The 19594-nt window shown below is 38.7% G+C and overlaps 1 protein-coding gene across 9 annotated transcripts in view; it reads left to right on the forward strand.

The window, feature by feature from the left end:
* The window catches only part of OSBPL1A (oxysterol binding protein like 1A), a 212848-nt gene that overhangs the window by 117482 nt on the left and 75772 nt on the right, over nt 1–19594 (forward strand). For 7 of the 9 annotated variants that reach the window (XM_090285702.1, XM_090285704.1, XM_090285705.1 and 4 more), the window contains one exon: nt 11297–11459. The exons of the other annotated variants lie outside the window; for them this stretch is intronic. In XM_090285702.1, the coding sequence (XP_090141828.1) occupies nt 11297–11459 (163 nt within the window). The remainder of the gene's footprint in view (nt 1–11296; nt 11460–19594) is intronic. 9 annotated transcript variants of the gene reach the window in all.

Consider the following 19594-nt stretch of genomic DNA (forward strand, 5'->3'; position numbering starts at 1 on the left):
ACCATTGTTGTTCTTCAAATATGGAAGTAATGCTAGGTTTGCATTTTTTTATATATATATATATAATTTTTGCCTTTTATTTTAAAAATATTTTATTTATTGATTTTTAGAGAGAGGGGAAGGGAGGGAGAAAGAGAGGGAGAGAAACATCAGTGTGTGGTTGCCTCTTGTGCGCCCCCAAGTGCGGACCTGGCCTGCAACCCAGGCATGTGCCCTGACTGGGAATCAAACAGGTGACCCTTTGGTTCGCAGGCCGGCACTCAATCCACTGAGCCACACCAGCCAGAGCGCTAGGTTTGCATTTTTAATAGATGAGTTGGGTAGGGATGTGAAGGGTCTTTTTCTCCTACTAGATTGTAATCTCTCCAATGAGTTACCAATCTTTTATTCTACTTTGTATTTCTAGCACTTAAAATAGTAGTAGGTATTTAGTAAATATTTTTAAACTACACTAAACTTCTTCTAAATCGGTAGTTTTTATCCAGGAACCATATCAGAATAATATGTGGTGCTTTTCAAAAACAGTACATTTATTAGTGTTAGTATTAGCATTGAACAAACAAGAAAATCCCAAACCAAATGACATTAGCTTAAATTGTTAGAGATTTTTTTTCCACCTTAAAGAAGACGGGAGGTGGGCAGTCTGGTTCTTGGATAGCAGGTTCAGATGTTAGGAGCTGTTTCAAATATCAAATTCTAGTTTGCAAGAAGGAGCAAAAATAGGAGTGTGCCTACCCCTTTAAAGAGATCTGATGAATTCCTCACAGTACTTCTATCCTTTTTGCACAGAACTTAGTCATATGGCCACAGCTGCCAGAGAGACTGAGAAATAAACACTCTTAGGAGGGCAAGGTAGCTAGTTAACAGGCTGGGGCTCTGGCTAAGGAAGGAGAGAACAGGCAGTGTGAGAAATGAGCAATCTCTGTCACAATACACAGGCCTAGTTCACTCTTAGAAGTCCTGCTTCAATAGGTCTGGGCTAAAACTGGGCCTTCTAATGAAAAAAAAAAAAAAAAGCAAAGCCAAACAAATCCTATACCTGATTCAGGTATATTCTTCCTTATGGGAAACCCTGGCACTAAGCCAGGTTTCGAACTGGACAGATCTACTAATTCTTGGGATGAGGAACTGTCTTACTGGACGGCATGGATTCAGCCACTTTCCGATCTACCTAATTTGCCATTTTACAGTGATGTAATCCTTGACAGGGGCCCAAGGGATGGTTTTAACAAATGCCTTTCTGTAGTCCAGGTTACTCTGCCCCTCACCTCTCCCCTTCTGCTTCTAGGATACATGTATTTCCATCAACAATGTTATCGGGCCATGTAGTTATTGACATCACTGTGGGTTGAAAAGCTTCTGGGATCTGGAGTTAAAAGATCTTGGTTTCAGTTCTTACTCATCTGCTATTCTTTGGCAAGTAAAAACTTTATGATACTAATTTGTTTGTACAAATATACATTCTTATTGGGCTGTTAGGAGGATTCACTGACCTAAAAGCATGTGAAAGTGCCTTTTAAACTCTAAAATAGTATGCATATACTTTAATAGTAATAGATACAGAAATAGCTCTGTGTACACACAACCATTTTTATACAAATATTTATGAACTTAAGTCCATTTTTTTGCAGTAATAAACTCATACTGAGGTTAAGAATAATGAGCTTTTAGAGGCATTTTTGCGTAGGGTTCTACACTTAAATTATTACTGTTCTTGGTAAACTTTGAAATTCTTATTAATACTGCTTAATGGGAGCTTATCAAAGAGTTATTTTGCATTGCTTCTGTGCCCTCTCTACCTCTCCTGTTACTCTAACCTTGATATTTATTCATTTAAAAATATTCCATCAGTACTTACTTTTGAGCATGACCCAGGCACATTCCTGGCAGTAGGGAATATGCTCATGAATGACTATTCAATGGAGAGTTAAAGAGTGATGATGAAAAATTGACCTTTTAAGAATTTCAGAATCTTTATTAAATAGGTTAGTGTAGAATTTTACCATTTAAAATACATTTTATTGATTATGCTATTACAGTTGTCCCCATTTTTTCCCCTTTGCCTCCCCTCAGCCCAGTACCCTCATTCCCTTCAGCAATCTGACCCCTTAGTCTATGTCCATGGGTCATGCATGTAAGTTCTTTGGCTTCTCCATTTTTTATACTTTTCTTAACATCCTCCTGTCTATTTTGTACCAACCAGTTATGCTTCTTAGTCCCTGTGCCTTTTCCCTTATTTTCCCTTTCCCCCCTCTCAGCTGATAACCCTCCAAATGATCTCTGTATCTATGATTCTGTTCCTGTTCTGCTTGTTTGCTTAGTTTTTTAGATTCAGTTGTTGATAATTGTGAGTTTGTTGTCATTTTACTCTTCATAGTTTTGATCTTCTTGTTCTTATATAGTTCCCTTTAACATTTCATGTAATAATGAATTAGTGATGATGAACTCCTTTAGTTTTACCTTGTCTGGGAAGCGCTTCATCTGCCCTCCCATTCTAAATGATAGCTTTGCTGGATAGAGTAATCTAGGTTGTAGGTCCTTGCTTTTCATCACTTTGAATACTTCTTGCCAGTTCCTTCTAGCCTACAAAGTTTCTTTTGAAAAATCAGCTGATAGTCTTATGGGAACTCCTTTGTAGGTAACTTTCTTCTTTTCTCTTGCTGCTTTTAAGAGTCTCTCTTTATCTTTAACATTTGACATTTTAATTGGATGTGTCTTGGTGTGGTTCTCTTCAAGTCCATCTTGTTTGGGACTCTGTGCTTCCTGGACTTCTCTGTCTATTTCCTTCATCAAATGAGGAAAATTTTCTTTTTTCTTTTCTCAAATAAGTTTTCAATTTCTTGCTCTTCCTCTTCTCCTGGCACCCCTATGATTCAGATGTTGGTATATTTGGAGATGTCCCAGAGTCTCCTTAGTCTGTCCTCATTTTTTGGATTCTTTTTTTTGCGGTTCTGATTGAATGGTTTTTCTTCCTTATGTTCCAAATCATTGATTTGATTCTTGGCTTCATTTCCTTCACTGTTGGTTCCCTGTAGATTTTTCTTCATTTCACTTAATGTAACCTTCTTTTCTGCCTGGGTCTTTTTTATGCTGTTGCAGTACCCAATGAGTTCTTTGAGCTTCCTGATAACCAGTGTTTTGAACTCTGCATCTCATATGTTGCTTATCTCCATTTCGTTTAGTTCTTTTTCTGGAGTTTTGCTGGCAGCCTCCCTGTGTTTGTTTCTGTGTATTAGGTAGAACTGCTTTAACTCCTTGTCTTAGTAGTGTGGCCTGTTGTAGAAAAGCACACCTGTAAGTTATATGGCATGGAGACTTAGGTAATCACCAGGATGGTGCACCTGGTGTTACTACTGTGTGGCTTTGTGTGGGGGAGGACATGGAGAGGGGACAGTGCCGCTGCCTGGAGTCTGTTTTGCTTGGGAGGAAGCTGCCTTCCTACACTCACCCTGTTGCCAGTCGCTTCACTTTCTCCCCATATGCCACTGGTGCTTTTCCAGCTGTTGCCCTAGTCCTGAATCCCAGAGGATGTGGGTCTATATAAGTCCTAAGACTGTTGTGGGCCCTTGAAGAGGAGTCACCTGAGAATCCTGCAGTTTCTTCTACCACCTCAACCTCCACTGCTTTTATCAGCCTGTAGTTACGGAGACTTATCTTCCTGGTGCTGGAACCCTGGGCTGGGTGATGGTCTAGGGCTGGGACTCCTAGATCCTGAGGTATCTCTCCCGATTTTTACCCAATACATGTGCATGTGGGACCACACATTTCTTATCTCTGTACCTCTCTGCATCTCCGTGCCTCTCTACCTCTCTCAATGTGTCCATGTCTCTGCCCCTTCTACCCATCGGGATGAGTGTGGCTTCTTTAAATCCTTGGTTGTTGGACTTCCATACAGGTCGATTTTCTTACTGATCTTGGTGATATTTGTTTTGTAGTCTAGTCGTAAATTTTGCTGTAGTTGTGTGAGGAGGTGAAATGTGTTTATCTAAATCTCCATCTTGACCAGAAATTCTAGTTTTACCATTTTTATGTAGCAAAAATTGATTTATTACATTACACTGAAAGTTGTTTGCCGTGTATTTAATATATACCATTGCATGGCAATTTAACATTCTGTTCTATAATTTACATTTTGAAACTTTTGATACATTATACTATAATCTAGAATCTTATACATTGGAAATTGTACATTGAAATGCATAATGCTTTTAGGAATATAACCCTGTAAGTGCTATTTCTGGAATATATAATAAAATGTCCATAGTTATAAAAATTTAATTTATTTTAGATATTCCTTATGTGAGTGTTCTAATTGGTATCAAGTGATTCAACTTTGCAACTGAAAGAAAATTTTTATGAGATCTTGCTCTTACCAAATTATTTTAAATGACAGAGCCGCTGAACAAGGCAGTGGAGCAAATGTGTATTGAATAGACTGTTAGCAGCATACTGTGGAATTGAACAGTACTTTTGTTCCAGAAAACACATTTCTCTTCTCTGCTTTTTAAAAAAGAAATGTAAAACCTAAACTTACTTATTATATTGTTTTATCTAGTACTAGTCTCCAGTTGAATTCATTTTTATTAGTCTATTTTAAAATCAGTCTAACAAAAATAAGCATCAGATATTCTGGGTTTGTATTGAATCTCCCAAATATCATTATTACCGTCTTTTAACACCCCCACCCCTTTAATTTCCAAATATTAGGCACCTGCTTATTGAGCTCTATCCTAGGTACAGGCGTATGCACTTATCCCCCAAATTCTTACTTGGTTTGAATGTCTAAAGATAAACTTGGAAGTAATTAACAGATTATTAGAAATTTCAGTTTAACAAGCTCCCTGGTGGTCCTTAGAGCATGTCAGTAAATGAACAATCGGATATAAGCCCACATCTTTCTTACGGCTGAGGATCGAAGGGCAGGGAGGCACATCGGTGTTTCCCAATGGAATTTCCTTTTCCCTTGGCTTGAGTCAGATTGAGGATGTTGGCAATGCCAATAAGAAAGGAGCTTTTTTAATGGTGTCAGGAACCAGTCACAGTCAGCTAATGCTCAACTAGCTGCCCTGTTTTGGGCTGACCAGATTAGTGTGAGGGAGATTTTGGACAGCCTTGGAAATGATCTCATTTTTAATCTCAGGGCAAACTTTTTATGTTGTGTATAACATAAAGAGACTGGAAGCTTCTTATTATATCACATGTAGGGACCTACAGGTTGATGACTTCTTTGTCTCCTATTCTCTATATTTCTCATATGCACTAAGGCAAAAGGAACAATTAAAAGAAAACTTCACGAGTTGTCCTGATACACCAAGATTGGGGGTTGATCCCTGATCGGGGCACATACAAGAATCATCAACCAATGAACCTACAAATAAGTGGAACAACAAATCAATGCATCTCTCTCTCCCTGCCTTTCTCTCTCTAAAAATCAGTAAATACGTATTTTTTTTTAAAGAAGAAAACTGCACTGCACATACCTGCCTCTCTGAATGTGCCCATATGTGCTTGCTTTTCCCCTGCAACTAACCACGTACTTTCTGTGCCCTTAGCAAAGGCTAGCTGTACGATTATGGATTAGACCTCAAGAAATCACTGCAGCAGTTCTCTCCCTTCTCGCCTACATTTTTAATCCTCCCCCTCCCCCCAATGGGAAACTCTTTCCCAGCAATGTAGAAACAGGGCTTGGTTATTTTCCATAACAAAGCCTTATTGGCTCTCACGTCCCCTTCCAGGAGTTGCCTCAATTTTCTCCTTTCCTTTTAAACAAAACTTCTTTAAATGGGCAATACTCACTCCAAGTTTTCTTATTTTCTTGACCCACTCCAGTCAGATCATTGCCCTTGACATCTGCTCAATACGCCACTGAAACTGCTGCTGTCAAACTCACCATTGACCTCTTCCTCACCAAATCTAGAGGTCTTTTCTTAGTTCTCATATTATTTGATCTGTCATTAGTCTTTGACATACTACTTTTTCCTCCTTGAGACCTCCTTGAGATTCCATCCTTTAGCCTTTCCAGGGACCACACATATGTGGTTTTCCGTCTATCTTTCTGCCTTCTCTTTTTTTGTTTCCTTTGCTGGTTCTTTCTCATCTTCTCCTATCAGAAGGAAATCTCAGTTCTTGGATTTCTTCCTATGTTTATCTCCTTTCCCCTTAGTGATTCTGTCTAGTCTTATGGCCGAAAATATAATCTGTTTGCAGATGACTCGCAGCGTTACACTTTCAGCCTGGATCTCTTCCCTGAACACTTGATATGCTACCTATTTGCCAACCTGACATCTGCACTTGGATGTCTGATAGCATCTCACACCATTTATGAAACTGTGTTCCAGGTTGTCCCTGTTGCTTCTGCAGTCTTCACCATGTTAGGTAATGAATGATGACTTGTCTTTAGTGGCTCAGGCCAAAACCCTGGAGTCATCCTTGATTCCTCAGTTCTCTCACATTCCACAATTAATCTGTCAGCAAATCATTTAGGCCTACCCTCAAAATATATCCACAATCTAACTACATCTCAGCATCTCCACTGCTATTACCTGTCTCTTATCTGGATTGTTGCAGTATCCTCCTAAGTGATTTTTTTTTTAAGATTTTATTTATTTAATTTTAGAGAGAGGGGAAAGGAGGAAGGGAAGAAGAGAGGGAGAAAACATCTGTGTGAGAGAGAAACATCAGTTGGTTGCCTCTGAATGTGCCCTGACTGAGACCAAACCTGCAACCCAGGCATGTGCCCTGACTGAGAATCAAACTGGTGACTTTTTGATTTGTAGGACGATGTTCCAACCAACTAAGCCATGTCGGTCAGGGTTTAAGGAATCTTTTTTATTCTACTCCTGACTTCCCCCTAGGTTTCTTCTTTAACACAGCAGCCAGAAAGACCATATTAAAATGTAAATCAAATACTATTACTTCTCTGCTCAGAACCCTCCAGCTGCTTCCCCTCTCACTCAGAGTCAAAGCCCGAGTTCTTACAGAGATCTGTATGCTCTGTGCAATTCCCTCCCCACCTAGCCTCCTTGCACTCCTGCCTCTCCATTTTCTCCTTTCAGATAAATAAACCTGCTGTGATTACTGAGGAATGTTTATTTTTTAAAAGTATCTCTTTTAGTGTAGGAAGGACTAAAAAAAATAAAAAGGCTTCAAGAACACAGGGAATTTCATTATATTTGAAAAGGCAGTGGGGGGATGGCATGGAAGGGCATTAGAGTTCATGAAAATCCTAAAATTCAGTGTGTGCAAAGGTGCTTTGTAAATTTATAAGACAAACCAAGTGTTTACTATGTGCTCATGAGAGTGTATTTCCATACTAGATCATGCCTTAGACCTGAGATCAATTTTTAATTTTCCTGGACCCTGGAGGTGAGGGTGTGATTCAGCCTGGCTTCAGGTGATTCCAGCCTGCTATGCTTTCACGTGAGAGCTGCATCTTCCTCCTCCACCAAAACAATGACATAATCTTTCCAAGCAGAAGACTCCTTACCAACTATATATGACCAGACCCACTTTTTAACAGCTGTGTGGCAATAGCAAGGAGGCACTGAACGCACCTGTCTTTAAAGAAGTTTCAAAGTCAGTGTATTGGTCATACAACCACAGAAATAAGTGTCAGTGTAGTTCCTTATCTGAAAGATAAAATTAGATGTTTTTAAATTCAAGATCTAGTATTTCAGTCTTAAGTTAATACAGTCTTTGTTATTATAGCCATATATCCAAAAGCAAAGAAGAAACGAGTAAGGCTAATGCTGTTCAGCTGACCAGAGTATGGCCAGTTGAGAGCTTCACCAGACCTATCATCAAGTCCAGAATTTCACCTATGATATAATTGGATAACTGAACACAGTGTCCTGTGAATCCTAATCACTTACTCCCCAGGTAGTGGTGTGTTTGCTAGGTTTAGTTATTATCTCTGCCTAACTTAACCTATATGAGACATAGGTAAGTAAATGGGGTACTTGATAGAACGAGAGAGCAAATAAAATAGGTATATGCTGGCTAGCACATGACTTTTTATAATTCTGGATTCTTTTGCTGGCCTCCATTCACTGTTAGTGTGAAGAACATTATGGAAATATTCACTGGGAATTTCAGCTGCCAGAATGGAATGGAGTAAGATAAGAGATTTTCCTCTTGGAGTGGTTTCAATAGATTACCAGAAAGGCTTGAATTTGCATTAGTTTGAAGGAGCTACAGACACGGAGCAATGTATATGTTTATTAAATGTGTGGTGTTCAGTCCTTAAATTTTTCCTAATAAAAAGTTTGACTTATATGTTCACTTGGTTATATGTTCATTTTTTGTTGTTGTTGTGGGAAAAGTCATAGGGCTGAAGGTGTAAGTTTTCTGTGTCAATTTGAAAAATAAAATACCAGTCATTCTAGAAATGTCCTAATGTACATATGTTGTATGGCACTAATTTTGTAAAGGAAGTGCTTTATTCCTTTTATGACTAGGGTAATTATTATCGTTTGAGAATTAAAAAGAGCTTCATTAGTATGTATGTATTGGTACATAATGTAAGTGAAGCCCTGTGCACAGAATTGTGAAGAGGTGTTGCATAAAAGGTCCTGTTTCTACTACAGCATAGTTTCTAAGTTAGCAAATAAAAATTTGGAAACAGTCCAAAAGTAAGATGAAGATTGTATAAACTTGCACTCTGTATAACTTTTATCAGGAGTTCTACACTAATTTAAATGGCAGGGTATCCTCTAGGTGTTTGTGGAATATTGAGATTCTAGAGGATTTGGGATTACATTGTTCCAGAGAACTTTCCAATTGACTAAAAAGAATCAGTGGCAGGTTAAGTACATTTTTAGGTGCTTCTCTAAAGTAGTAGAGAACTCTTTACTAGTATAGCTGCTGTGATATATACACATCCTCTGTCGGATACATCAGTGTACATGATGGGAGAAATTGCCCTTCTGTGGGTAGTTTTAGAGTAAAGTATCTTTAGTGCAGAAGATACTGTTATGCTTGAAGCAAATGTCCCCTCACAGCAGCTGACAGTAAAAACACGGTAAGAACTAGAACAGTGGCTGGAGCTGCTTCTCTGCGCTCTGCGTCCCGTGCACTTCACTGCTTCTCCGAAGAACAAGTGAGAACAGATGTCGAGGTGGCAGAGATGGTGATGCTTATTTTAGATTTAAGAAGGATAAATTGGATTTTGAAAAATATTTTGTTCAGGGAATGTGATAATTTGGGGCCTGAATCATTTATTTTGCCACTTTTATGAAATCTGCTAGACTAGGTATTGAAAGTTCTGTATTTGTTACGTGGAAGAGATACTTTAGTTGGTTCTTATATTGAAAGGTACAGTTTTAACAGCACATTTTCATTTTGCTATTTGAAAAGCTGAAAACATAAAGTTAAAAGGTGACCAGGGGTAGTTTGGCTCTTCCTACAGTGGTTTTTGTGGAATCTGCAAATATAATAGTGCTGATAGCTCTTGTTCCTTTCAAAGAAGGATCATTTTGGATATTGTTCTCAATTTTGTAGTTTGTTTATAGATATTTGAATTGTATGACCCATCAAATGGAGAAAGGGTAGCTTTTTTTTTTTTTTAAGTTGACTTCAGCTATAGTAAAAGCATTGATGTTCTGGAGATAACAATTATGTTATAGGAATATTTTCAAGTCTTTTGTAATTTCTTAAAAATTGTAATTATGTAAGTATTCACTATTCAAGTTTTGCATCTCTTTTCTGTTCATTGTTATCATTTATTGCTATTTTTTTCTAATAATCTCATTGCTAAAATGATGAACACTAAGGTGCCTGAGAACTGGAACTATTCCCAACATAATAAAGGTTTAATCTTATTTCTGTTATGAACTTAGCATTTTAATAAAGCTGTATTTTAAGTTATTTCCAGGACTCTGGGAGTGTTGTACCTAACGTGCCTTTCAAGAACTCAGGGCTATAAAGGGCTCTGGAGCGATTTCACTGCCTCCTTGGAGGTCAAAGGGAGGAGCCCGTGAGAGAGGGAGCATCAGGAAGTGAAAGGGTGAGATTCAGCAGAGAGTAATTCGGAGAGCAGCTCTGGGAGAGTTCTGGAGCTCCCAAGACCCAGAGAACAAACTTAACCTGGAGGAGGATGCAGAGGTCACTCATTCAGGGCTTTTCAAGCTGTTGGAACAGCCCGCCTGGCTTCGAGCCCTGAGGAGACTTAAGGGAAGAATTTGGGGCTCTAGTGCTACCCAGCCCAGTACTGCTCTCTAAAACATCTGCTTTAGAGGTGGGGGTTACATTGGAGAAATAGGTTCTGCTGCTAAAATTAAAAAATGAAAATTGAAGGCTGCTGAGTTGAAGACTACGGATTAGGTTACTTGATGATAGTAGAATCCTCTTTATTTTCTAAGTGAGGAAAGGATCAGAGGCTTCTGAGATTACACAGTGGGTAACAGTAAATCCCATCTTTTTTGGCTCCTGTCTCTAAAGTGCCAGGTGGACTCGAGAAATGGACACAGATTATGGAATAACAATTTCCAGAGTTCTGATACAGAAATATGTACTGATAAAACTGTCCCTGTCAAATTCAGTACCTGCTATTTTCTATGAGGATTAGATTATTTAAGTTTTAGAAGGTTTTATTTAATTGCAAAGGTTCAGATGCTCTTGAATCAATTTGGAAGAATAAATTTTATCTTTAGGGTATGGAAAATGAAAGCAGACTTGGCCGTTTTTTATAAGTTATCTTTTATTTATTTATTTTAGTGTACTAAATTCAAGGTAAAATAAGGAATCAATATCAGACTATGGAATTCTAAAATTAAAAATTTTATTACCTGGCAATGTATTTTCCTTAATTTGATATGCCAGCTATTTTGGAAGTAAATTGGAGGATTATATCTTATGCTTTGATGTGTTGTACATTTTAATATTTGGAATGGTTTTAATTCTTTATTTTGTTCAAAAACTTGCTGATGGTTTTAATTTTTTGTTCAAAAACTGGCTCTTAATTTCATGATTAATATTGAGAGAGGTACTCTATTTTTTAAAAGTTTCATGATTTCTGAATTGGCTAATTATACTAGGATCCCAATTGTTTGAGCTGGATTTGTTTGGTAGTTCTTAATCTTTTCATTAGCTAGAGCTGTTGTGAGAAATGGCCCCACGGGAAGACCAGAATTAGCTTAGTAATTTTGCTCATTCATCCATGAGTATATAGCACGACTGTTTTTATTTCTTTCAGTACTATTGAACTGGATCAAAAGCAAGTAATTTTCACATTCTTCTGAGTAAGTCCGTGTCTCCTATCTTTCTGAAGTCTTTTTTTTGTACATCTGCTTTCTTTCAGGTGAGGAACTTTAAATTGGAGCAGGAGCAAGAAAAAAACAAAATTTTGTCAGAAGCACTGGAGACTCTAGCCACTGAGCATCATGAATTAGAGCAGTCTCTAGTGAAAGGCTCACCGCCTCTCAGCATCCTTAGTGAGGAGGAATTCTATGATGCGCTGTCAGGTAATTCTGGAATCCTGCCATCATTATTGGTGATTTAAGGTTCACCACCTCAGTGCCGTCTTAGAGTGGATGTCACCTTGAGTCTTCCGGATTGAACAATAGACCTGTGTCACTACAGCTCTCCAAACTACCTGTGTTTTATGTTGCGTTATTAAGGCAGGAGCCCGAAAGCTTAGAATGAAAATCGTCACTGAGTCTGCCTCTGTTGACGGTGTGTGCTGTGCTGGGGATGGAGTGCCGTTAAAACTGCATGAATCTAGTATTTCTTTATTCAGTGACCATTAAATACCTTCTAGTTCCAGGTACTACTACATATTTAAGGATAGAGAGATGGACAATTTATGTCCTCAAAGAGTACTCTGTATCCTTCGAGTAAAAGGTAACAGTTGGTAACAGTACATTATGCTAAGTGCCGAAATAGAGGTGCGACCATGGTGTAGCTGGAGCAGAGGAATTCTTAACTTCTACTCAGAAATACATGCCAAGCACAGTGTAGCATACTGGGATTCCTGCCTCAGTTGGCAGCCAGCTTTGTGACCTTCAGCAAGTTCCTGGACCTCTGGTTCTCAGTTTACACATATTTAAAATGGAGATAATTATCAGGATTAACTGAGTTCAGATGTTTAAATAATGTTTAGGACAGAGCCTGACGTGCATTAGGCACGCAGAAAATGGGAGATGTATGTGGAGACTCAAGAGTGAGAGGAGGTGCTGCTAAGTAATTTTCACCTTTTAGGAATTCACATTTTTTGAGGTAGGTGTTGGGGGTGTGTGTGGAAGGAACATGGGATTAGTTGACAATCAATGAGATTGAGAACAACTAATTCCTGTGTGTGAGGAAATTTAAGTGCTTGTATCCTAGATCAGTGATTTTCAACCAGGGCGCCACAAGAATTTTTAAAGCGTGCGGTACCTGACTCACTGTCCTAGATGAACATACAATTCCTAAGTCTCACAAAAGTTGATCATGGAATTAGGAGTCCTAGGTGGGTAAGGAATGAAACGATCAAATTTATAATGGTAAATTAAAGGATGCACAGTGGGAGGTAATATTGGGTTGGCCAAAAAGTCCATTTACTTTTTTCTGTAAAATAAAAGACACATTTTTCATTTTTACCCATAACTTCATTGACTTGGATATTTTGAGTATGTTTGCTATCTCTTACATGGTATAAAGTTGGTTGTTATCAATTCATGCCTCCATTTGATCGCTATCGGCTTCAACTGGTCTACCCAACCATGGAGCATTGCCAATGAGAAATCTCCACGAAACTTTGCAAACCACTTTTGACATGTGATCTATCACAGCACCTTCTCCATACACTCCACAAATCTTTTTTGCGTCTCAGCTGAGTTTTTATCTTTCTTCAAATAATGAAGCATAACACACCAAAAATGTGGCATACTTTCTTCCATCTTCAATATTAAAATGGCTACGCAAAAATTCACTAATTTTGATAATTTTTTTCTAATGCACACTGATATGACAGTTATCACAATACAATCTAACAAAATTGTTTCAAATAAAATTAAAGAAAACTGAATGCTACTAGACTCATTTTTCGGAAAAAAAACCAAACAAATTTTTTGGCCAACCCAGTAGATATGAGAACTAAGATTAGGTTAAGGAAGTTAAAAGAAAATGATGTGATAATATAGGACAAGGAAAGTGACATTGATGGAAAGAGATTCATTATGTAATATAAACAGAGCAAATAGGAATATCATTGTTAGAACTGTGTTCTAATCAAAAGCGAGAAAAGTAATTTTCATAGCCATATTTTGGAATAGAGTAAAGATGGTAATTATAATGTCAGATAGGGTATTTGTGAAGAGTGACTCATTTTGGGAAGAGAAAATAAAGGTAGGTTATTTTTTTGTTGTTTTTTTTTTTTTTATTTTGGTTTTTCAATTACAGTTGTCCCCTTTTCCCCTAATTTCTCTCCCCCACCCAACCCACCCCCTCTCCCACAATCATATCCCTCCCCGTTGTCCATGTCCATGAGTCTTTTATACTGGTTCTTTGACTAATCCCTTCCCTTACTTATCCCCATTCTCTCCCTCTCCCCTTCCCCCTATTGACTGCTATTCTGCTCTTTGTTCTATTTAGTTCCTTTGTTTGTGTTGTTCTTTAGTTTCCTGTATTAGGTGATATCATATGGTATTTTTCTTTCTTTGCCTGGCTTATTTCACTAAGCATAATTCTCTCTAGTTCCATCCATGTTGTTGCAAATGGCAGGAGTTCCTTCTTTCTTTCTGCTACTTAGTATTCCATTGTGTAAATGTACCACAGTTCTTTGATCCACTCATCTACTGATGGGCACTTAGGCTGTTTCCAGCACTTAGCTATTGTAAACAGTGCTGCAATGAACATAGGGGTGCATAGGTTCTTTTGAATTTGTGTTTCAAGATTCTTCGGGTATAATCCTAGTAGTGGAGTCGCTGGTTCAAAAGGCAGTTCCATTTTTAATCTTTTGAGGTAATTCCATACTGTTCTCCACAGTGGCTGCACCAGTCTGCATTCCCACCAACAGTGCAGTAGGGTTCCCGTTTCTCCACACCCTCGCCAGCACTTGTTGTTTGTTGATTTGTTGATGATGGCCATTCTGACTGGTGTAAAATGGTATCTCATTGTGGTTTTTATTTGCATCTCCCTGATGGCTAATGATGTTGAGCATTTTTTCATGTGTCTATGGACCTTCTGTATGTCCTCTTCGGAGAAGTGTTTGTTCAGGTCCTTTGCCCATTTTTTAATTGGGTTGTTTGTTTTCTTGATGTTGAGTCGTATCAGCTCTTTATATATTTTGGAAATCAGTCCCTTGTCTGTGATGTCATTGGCAAATATGTTTTCCCATATGGTTGGTTTCCTTTTCATGTAAAGGTAGGTTTTGAAAGCAGTGCAATGAGTGATGGAAATGTGTGATGTGAATGACATTTATTCACACCTACCCCATGCTGTGTCCAGTAGTAGTATTACCTCCTGTATTCCTTCTGTTTGGGGCATCCGTAAAGGAGGGTACCTAGAGGGATCATAGGATTAAATGCAAAGAGGTCTGAGTGTAAAAGACCCTAGACACTTGAGCTGCTCGTTGTTTATGTCCTTTAAAAAAAAGAAACTAATATTCATTAAAAAAAACAACACATTTGTTATACACAATTCAATATAAAAATATATACAATATGCAGTGAAATTTTCCCTTCATCCCGTATTGTAATTGTGCACTCTTCCTCAGAGGTTCTTAACAGCCTGACATACTCTCTTGCAGACTTTTAAAATCTTTCCACCCATTTCGGTTAGGGTAGAGAAGTGGCCCTTTACCTCAGAGCTTCTTTTTTGTTTTTTGTTTTTTAAATTATTTGTTTGTTTGTGTATTTATTTTTAGGTAGAGAGGAAAGGAGAAAGGGAGGGAGAGAAACATCATTGTGTGGTTGCCTCTCACTAGTGCCCCCTCCTGGGGACCTGACATGCAACCTAGTCATGTGCCCTGACTGGGAATTGAACCAGCGACACTTGGCTCGCAGGCTGACGCTCAATCCACTGAGTTTTTTTTTTTTTGTTTTTTTTTTTTTAAGTATATTTTATTGTTCATGTTGTTACAGTATTGCATTTTTTTCCCCTTTGCTCCCCTCTGTCCAGTACCCCCCTTCCCTCCAGCAATCCCACCCTTCTTAGTTCATGTCCATGGGTTCTACATATAAGTTCTTTGGTTTCACCTTTTCCTATATTATTCTTAACTTTCCCCTGTCTATTTTGTATCAACCGATTATGCTTCTTAATCCCTGCACCATTTCCCCAATTCTCTCCCTCCACCCTTCCAGCTGATAACCCTCCAAATGATCCCCTTACCTATGATTCTGTTCCTATTCTGGTTTGCTTAGTTAGATTTTGTTTTTATTTTTTAGATTCAGTTGTTGATAGTTGTGAGTTTGTTGTCATTTTAATGTTCATAATTTTGATCTTCTTTTTCTTAAGTAAGTCCCTTTGACATTTCATATAATAATAGTTTGGTGATGAGGAGTTCCTTAAGCTTTACCTTGTCTGGGAAGCACTTCATCTGCCCTTCCATTCCAAATGATAGCTTTGCTGGATAGAGTAATCTTTGTTGTAAGTACTTGCTTTTCATCACCGTGAATATTTCTTACCAGTCACTTCTTGCCTGCAAAGTTGCTTTTGAGAAATCATCTGAAAGTCTTACAGGCATCCCTTTGTTGGTCACTCTCTGCTTTTCTCTTGCTGCTTTTAAGATTCTCTGTTTACCTTGAACCTTTTGCATTTTAATTATGATGTGTGTTGGTGTGGTTCTTTTGGGTCTAGCTTGTTTGGGACTCTGTGCTTCCTGGACTTCTATGTCTGTGTCCTTTGCCAAACTTGGGGAGTTTTCCTCCATTATTTTCTCACATAAGTTTTCAATTTCTTGCTCTTCCTCTTCTCCTTCTGGCACCCCTATGGTTTGGATGTTGGCGTGTTTAAAGTTGTCCCCGAGGTTCCTAAGCCTCTCCTCATTTTTTTCAATTCTTGTTTCTTCATTCTGTACTGGTTGACTGTTTTTGTCTTCCTTATGTTCCAAATCATTGATTTCAACCCCGGTTTCCTTCCCTTCACCATTGGTTTTGTGTGGATTTTCCTTCGTTTCATTTACCATAACTTTCATTTCTTCTCTTATGCATTTGCCATACTTAAGGATATCTGTCAAGTCTGTGAATATCTTTATCACCAGTGTTTTGAACTCAGTGTCTGTTAGGTTGGTATCTCCTCGTTTGTCAGGTTGGCTATCTCCTCATCGCTTAGTTTTCCCGCTGGAACCTTGATCTGTTCCCCCTTTTGGGCCATACCTTTCTGTTTCCTCAAGTTGACAGGCTCCTGTGTTTGTTTGCCTCTGTGTCTTAGGTAGAGCTGTCGCTCCTGTTACGTTGTGAGGAGTGGAGCCTTAGGTATTTGTCAGTATGGGGTGACCCGTTTCACGACGTTGTAGTGCTGTATGTGGGGAAGAGGTCTGAGAGTGAACAATGCCGCTTGCTCAGCACTCACCCTTTTTCCAAGCACTTCCGTATGGGACTGGTGCCTCTCTAGCTGTTGCTCTGGCCATTGTTCCAAGAGTGGGTGAGTCTGTGGACGTTCTAGGACCATGGGGGGGGGGGGGCGCCTTGAAATAAGTGTACTCTGCTGAGAGACCAGCAGTTTCTGCCTCCGCCCCAACCCCCACTGGTTTTCACAGTCAGAAGCAATGAGGCTTTATTATCCCCAGCACTGGAGCCATGAGCTGTGTGGTCTGGTCTGGTGCTGGGAACTCTCCCCTGGTGTCCCTCCTGACTTTTTAAAACATGTGACTGCACTTTCCACTGGCCTGCCACTGCCGCCACTGCTGCTGTCACCACACCGCATCCTCTCCACCCTGGCTCTGCCCCTCCTACCTGTCTGGGTGAGTATTTCTTCTTTATATCTTTGTTGGACTTCCATGAGGCTCGATTTTCTGGAACTTCTGGTTGTCTCTAGTTTTGAGGAAATTGTATTCCTTCTTAGTTGTGGAGGGAGACACAGCGTGTCTGTCTACGCCTCCATCTTGGCCAGAAGTCCCAGAACTTCGGAAGTATTCAAATGTATATGTGCATGGGTTACATACAGGTTTAAAAAATACAGTGAATTGGGTTAGCTGCATAATTGTTCTGGATCTGCTTTTCCATGTAACAACATATCTTGGAAACCTTTCCCATCAATGTGACAACTCTAGCTCATTCTTGTAAAAGGTTGCATAAAGGTCCATGATATGATTTACCAGTTTTCTTCATCATTCTCTTCTTGATAGACCTTTGGCAGCGACTGTCATCTTTCTGCTTCTTAGTCATATTTTAACACTTATCTCTGCAACTGTCTCATTTGGAATGGGGAGATAAAAAGAACTGTACTCCCTAAGTCAGTATTGGCAAATAAATGTTACCTTAAGTGTCCATTCAGGTTGACTTATACTGCCTGCTGCTTTAGAAGGATCCTGAGATGGGGCCCAGGTACCTTGGTTAATCAGCATATTCTGTTCTGGCCGAAGGAAATGATGCAAAGGGACAGGTGCCATGCATTTGCTCTTCCCTGCCCTAAATGACTCCTCCTGAGTTTTGTTATATTTGCATGAACATAACAGCTTTTCTGTGGCCACTCCTACAATTACTGCAAATCTTGGAAGTCATTTGGGACAATGTAGAACTGCATTAAAATTAAGAGTCTAGCCCTGACAGGTGTGGCTCAGTTGGTTGGGCATCATCCTGCAAAGGGAAAGGTTCCTGGTTTGATTCTGGGCACATGCCTGGGTTGCAGGCCTGGTCTCTGGTTGGGGCACATGCAAGAGGCAGCCAATCTATGTTTCTCTCGCACATCGATGTTTCTCACCCTTTCTTTCTCCCTTCCTCTCCTCTCTAAAAATAAATAAATAAAGTCTTTAAAATAAATAAAAGGATAGTTTTATTTATTTAGATTTGAAGTCCTGTGACACTTCGGTTTGCTCTTACCATGTCCCTTTAAGTTTTTCAGATAATCAGGATCAGTGGAAATCTAACATCATGGGTGAGGCAAACCTTGTTGCAAGCATACAGTGTAGTATAATTTTTCCAGCACCATGGGATCTCTTGATTATTTAAAAATTATTATTTTAGTGTGTTCAGTGACTAAAGATTGCATAAAATTCCATAAAGCAAACAGATTTCTTTCTCAATATGGTATAATTTCATTGTGTAAAAGGATTTAAAAGGAGGTTAATCTAATAAAGCCTCAAATTTTGTCCCCATTTGGGTGGGTATGTGTTTTAAAATGGTTATGTTGAGTGAAGTGAAATTTCTGATATTACTATCACTGAACACTTAGAAAAAGACTAAACATTCATGCATATTGAAGCACAAAGATTTAGTGAGAAACTAACTAGTTCTGTGGAAAGATTCCATTCTGCCCACAAATAAAGTGTAGAAATATGTAGAAGGAAACACTTTAGGGAAAAAAAAAAAAGATTTCTTCTACATATTCCAGCCATATTTCTTCTCTTTCAGCTTCGGCTTTATAGTATGCTCCCCTCTTCTCCTACTAGAGCTTTCAAGGATCTCTCAATTGCCTCCTCTTCCAGGTAGTCTCTCCTCCATGTACCCCCCCTCCTCGCCTGCCCCCTGGCAGAATTAACCATTTATTCTCTTATGTTCCCTTCGTATGCACCTTTTTCATAGCTCCTTCACTATACTGTGCTTGTCTCTTTGTGGTAGCGACCATATCTATTTATATTCCTGAAGTACTTAGCCTTGAATCACAGTTGCTCTCTAAATGTTTGTTGCACAGGTTGTTGAACAAATGTCATTGATATTTCTGTCTTCCTTGAAAATATATTGGTATTTAATAAAGAACACAGGAGAATCTCTAATACTTGCTGATTTCATGCAATCTGCATATAACACTTTAGATGCCAGGTGGGAGAGAAGGGAGTTGACAAACGAGTGAGTAGGGGTGGTAGTATTGAAGATAAAGTTTGTTCTCAGGAACTTACAATAGAATTGGAGCTATGTGACCTCACAGAGCATTGTCAGTGAAGAAGTAGCTGATGGGGAGAAATGAAAGGGGCATGACTTGGTGAGTCTCTAATAATCTAAGGCAGCGATTTCAACCTTTTTCATCTCATGCCACACATAAACTAATTATACTAAAATGCTGTGACACACCAAAAAATAAATATATTTTTGTCAATCTGACAAAAAATAGATATAATTTTGATTCATTCATGTCAGATGGCTATTGTTGTGTTGGCTGTTGTCATTTTTTTATCTGACAATCTAAGGGAAAAGAGGTCATTGCCCCTAACTAAATAGTCAGGTATTGCATGTTTTTAAAATTCTTAATGGCACACTGGTTGAAAATCACTGTTCTAAGGAATTTTTTTTTGAAACACTTACTACCAGTTAAATAATTTCATGGCTGTTATTCTTTAGTACTGGTCTGACATAGCAGATTCACGAAAATATCTGCCTTTTCAATATTAAAGCTTCAAAATGCATTGTTTTTCTGTCCGTTTTCTTTTTTAGAAACTTGTTGAGATTAGTTGCTCAAGGAAATCTGTCTTGCTAGATTTTCCTCTTAATGCTATTTTGGTCAAAATGTACATGAATAATGC

This window comes from Furipterus horrens, unplaced genomic scaffold, assembly GCF_987537825.1.
Source record: "Furipterus horrens unplaced genomic scaffold, mFurHor1.1.pri manual_scaffold_8, whole genome shotgun sequence".
NCBI classification, from domain to species: Eukaryota; Metazoa; Chordata; class Mammalia; order Chiroptera; family Furipteridae; genus Furipterus; species Furipterus horrens.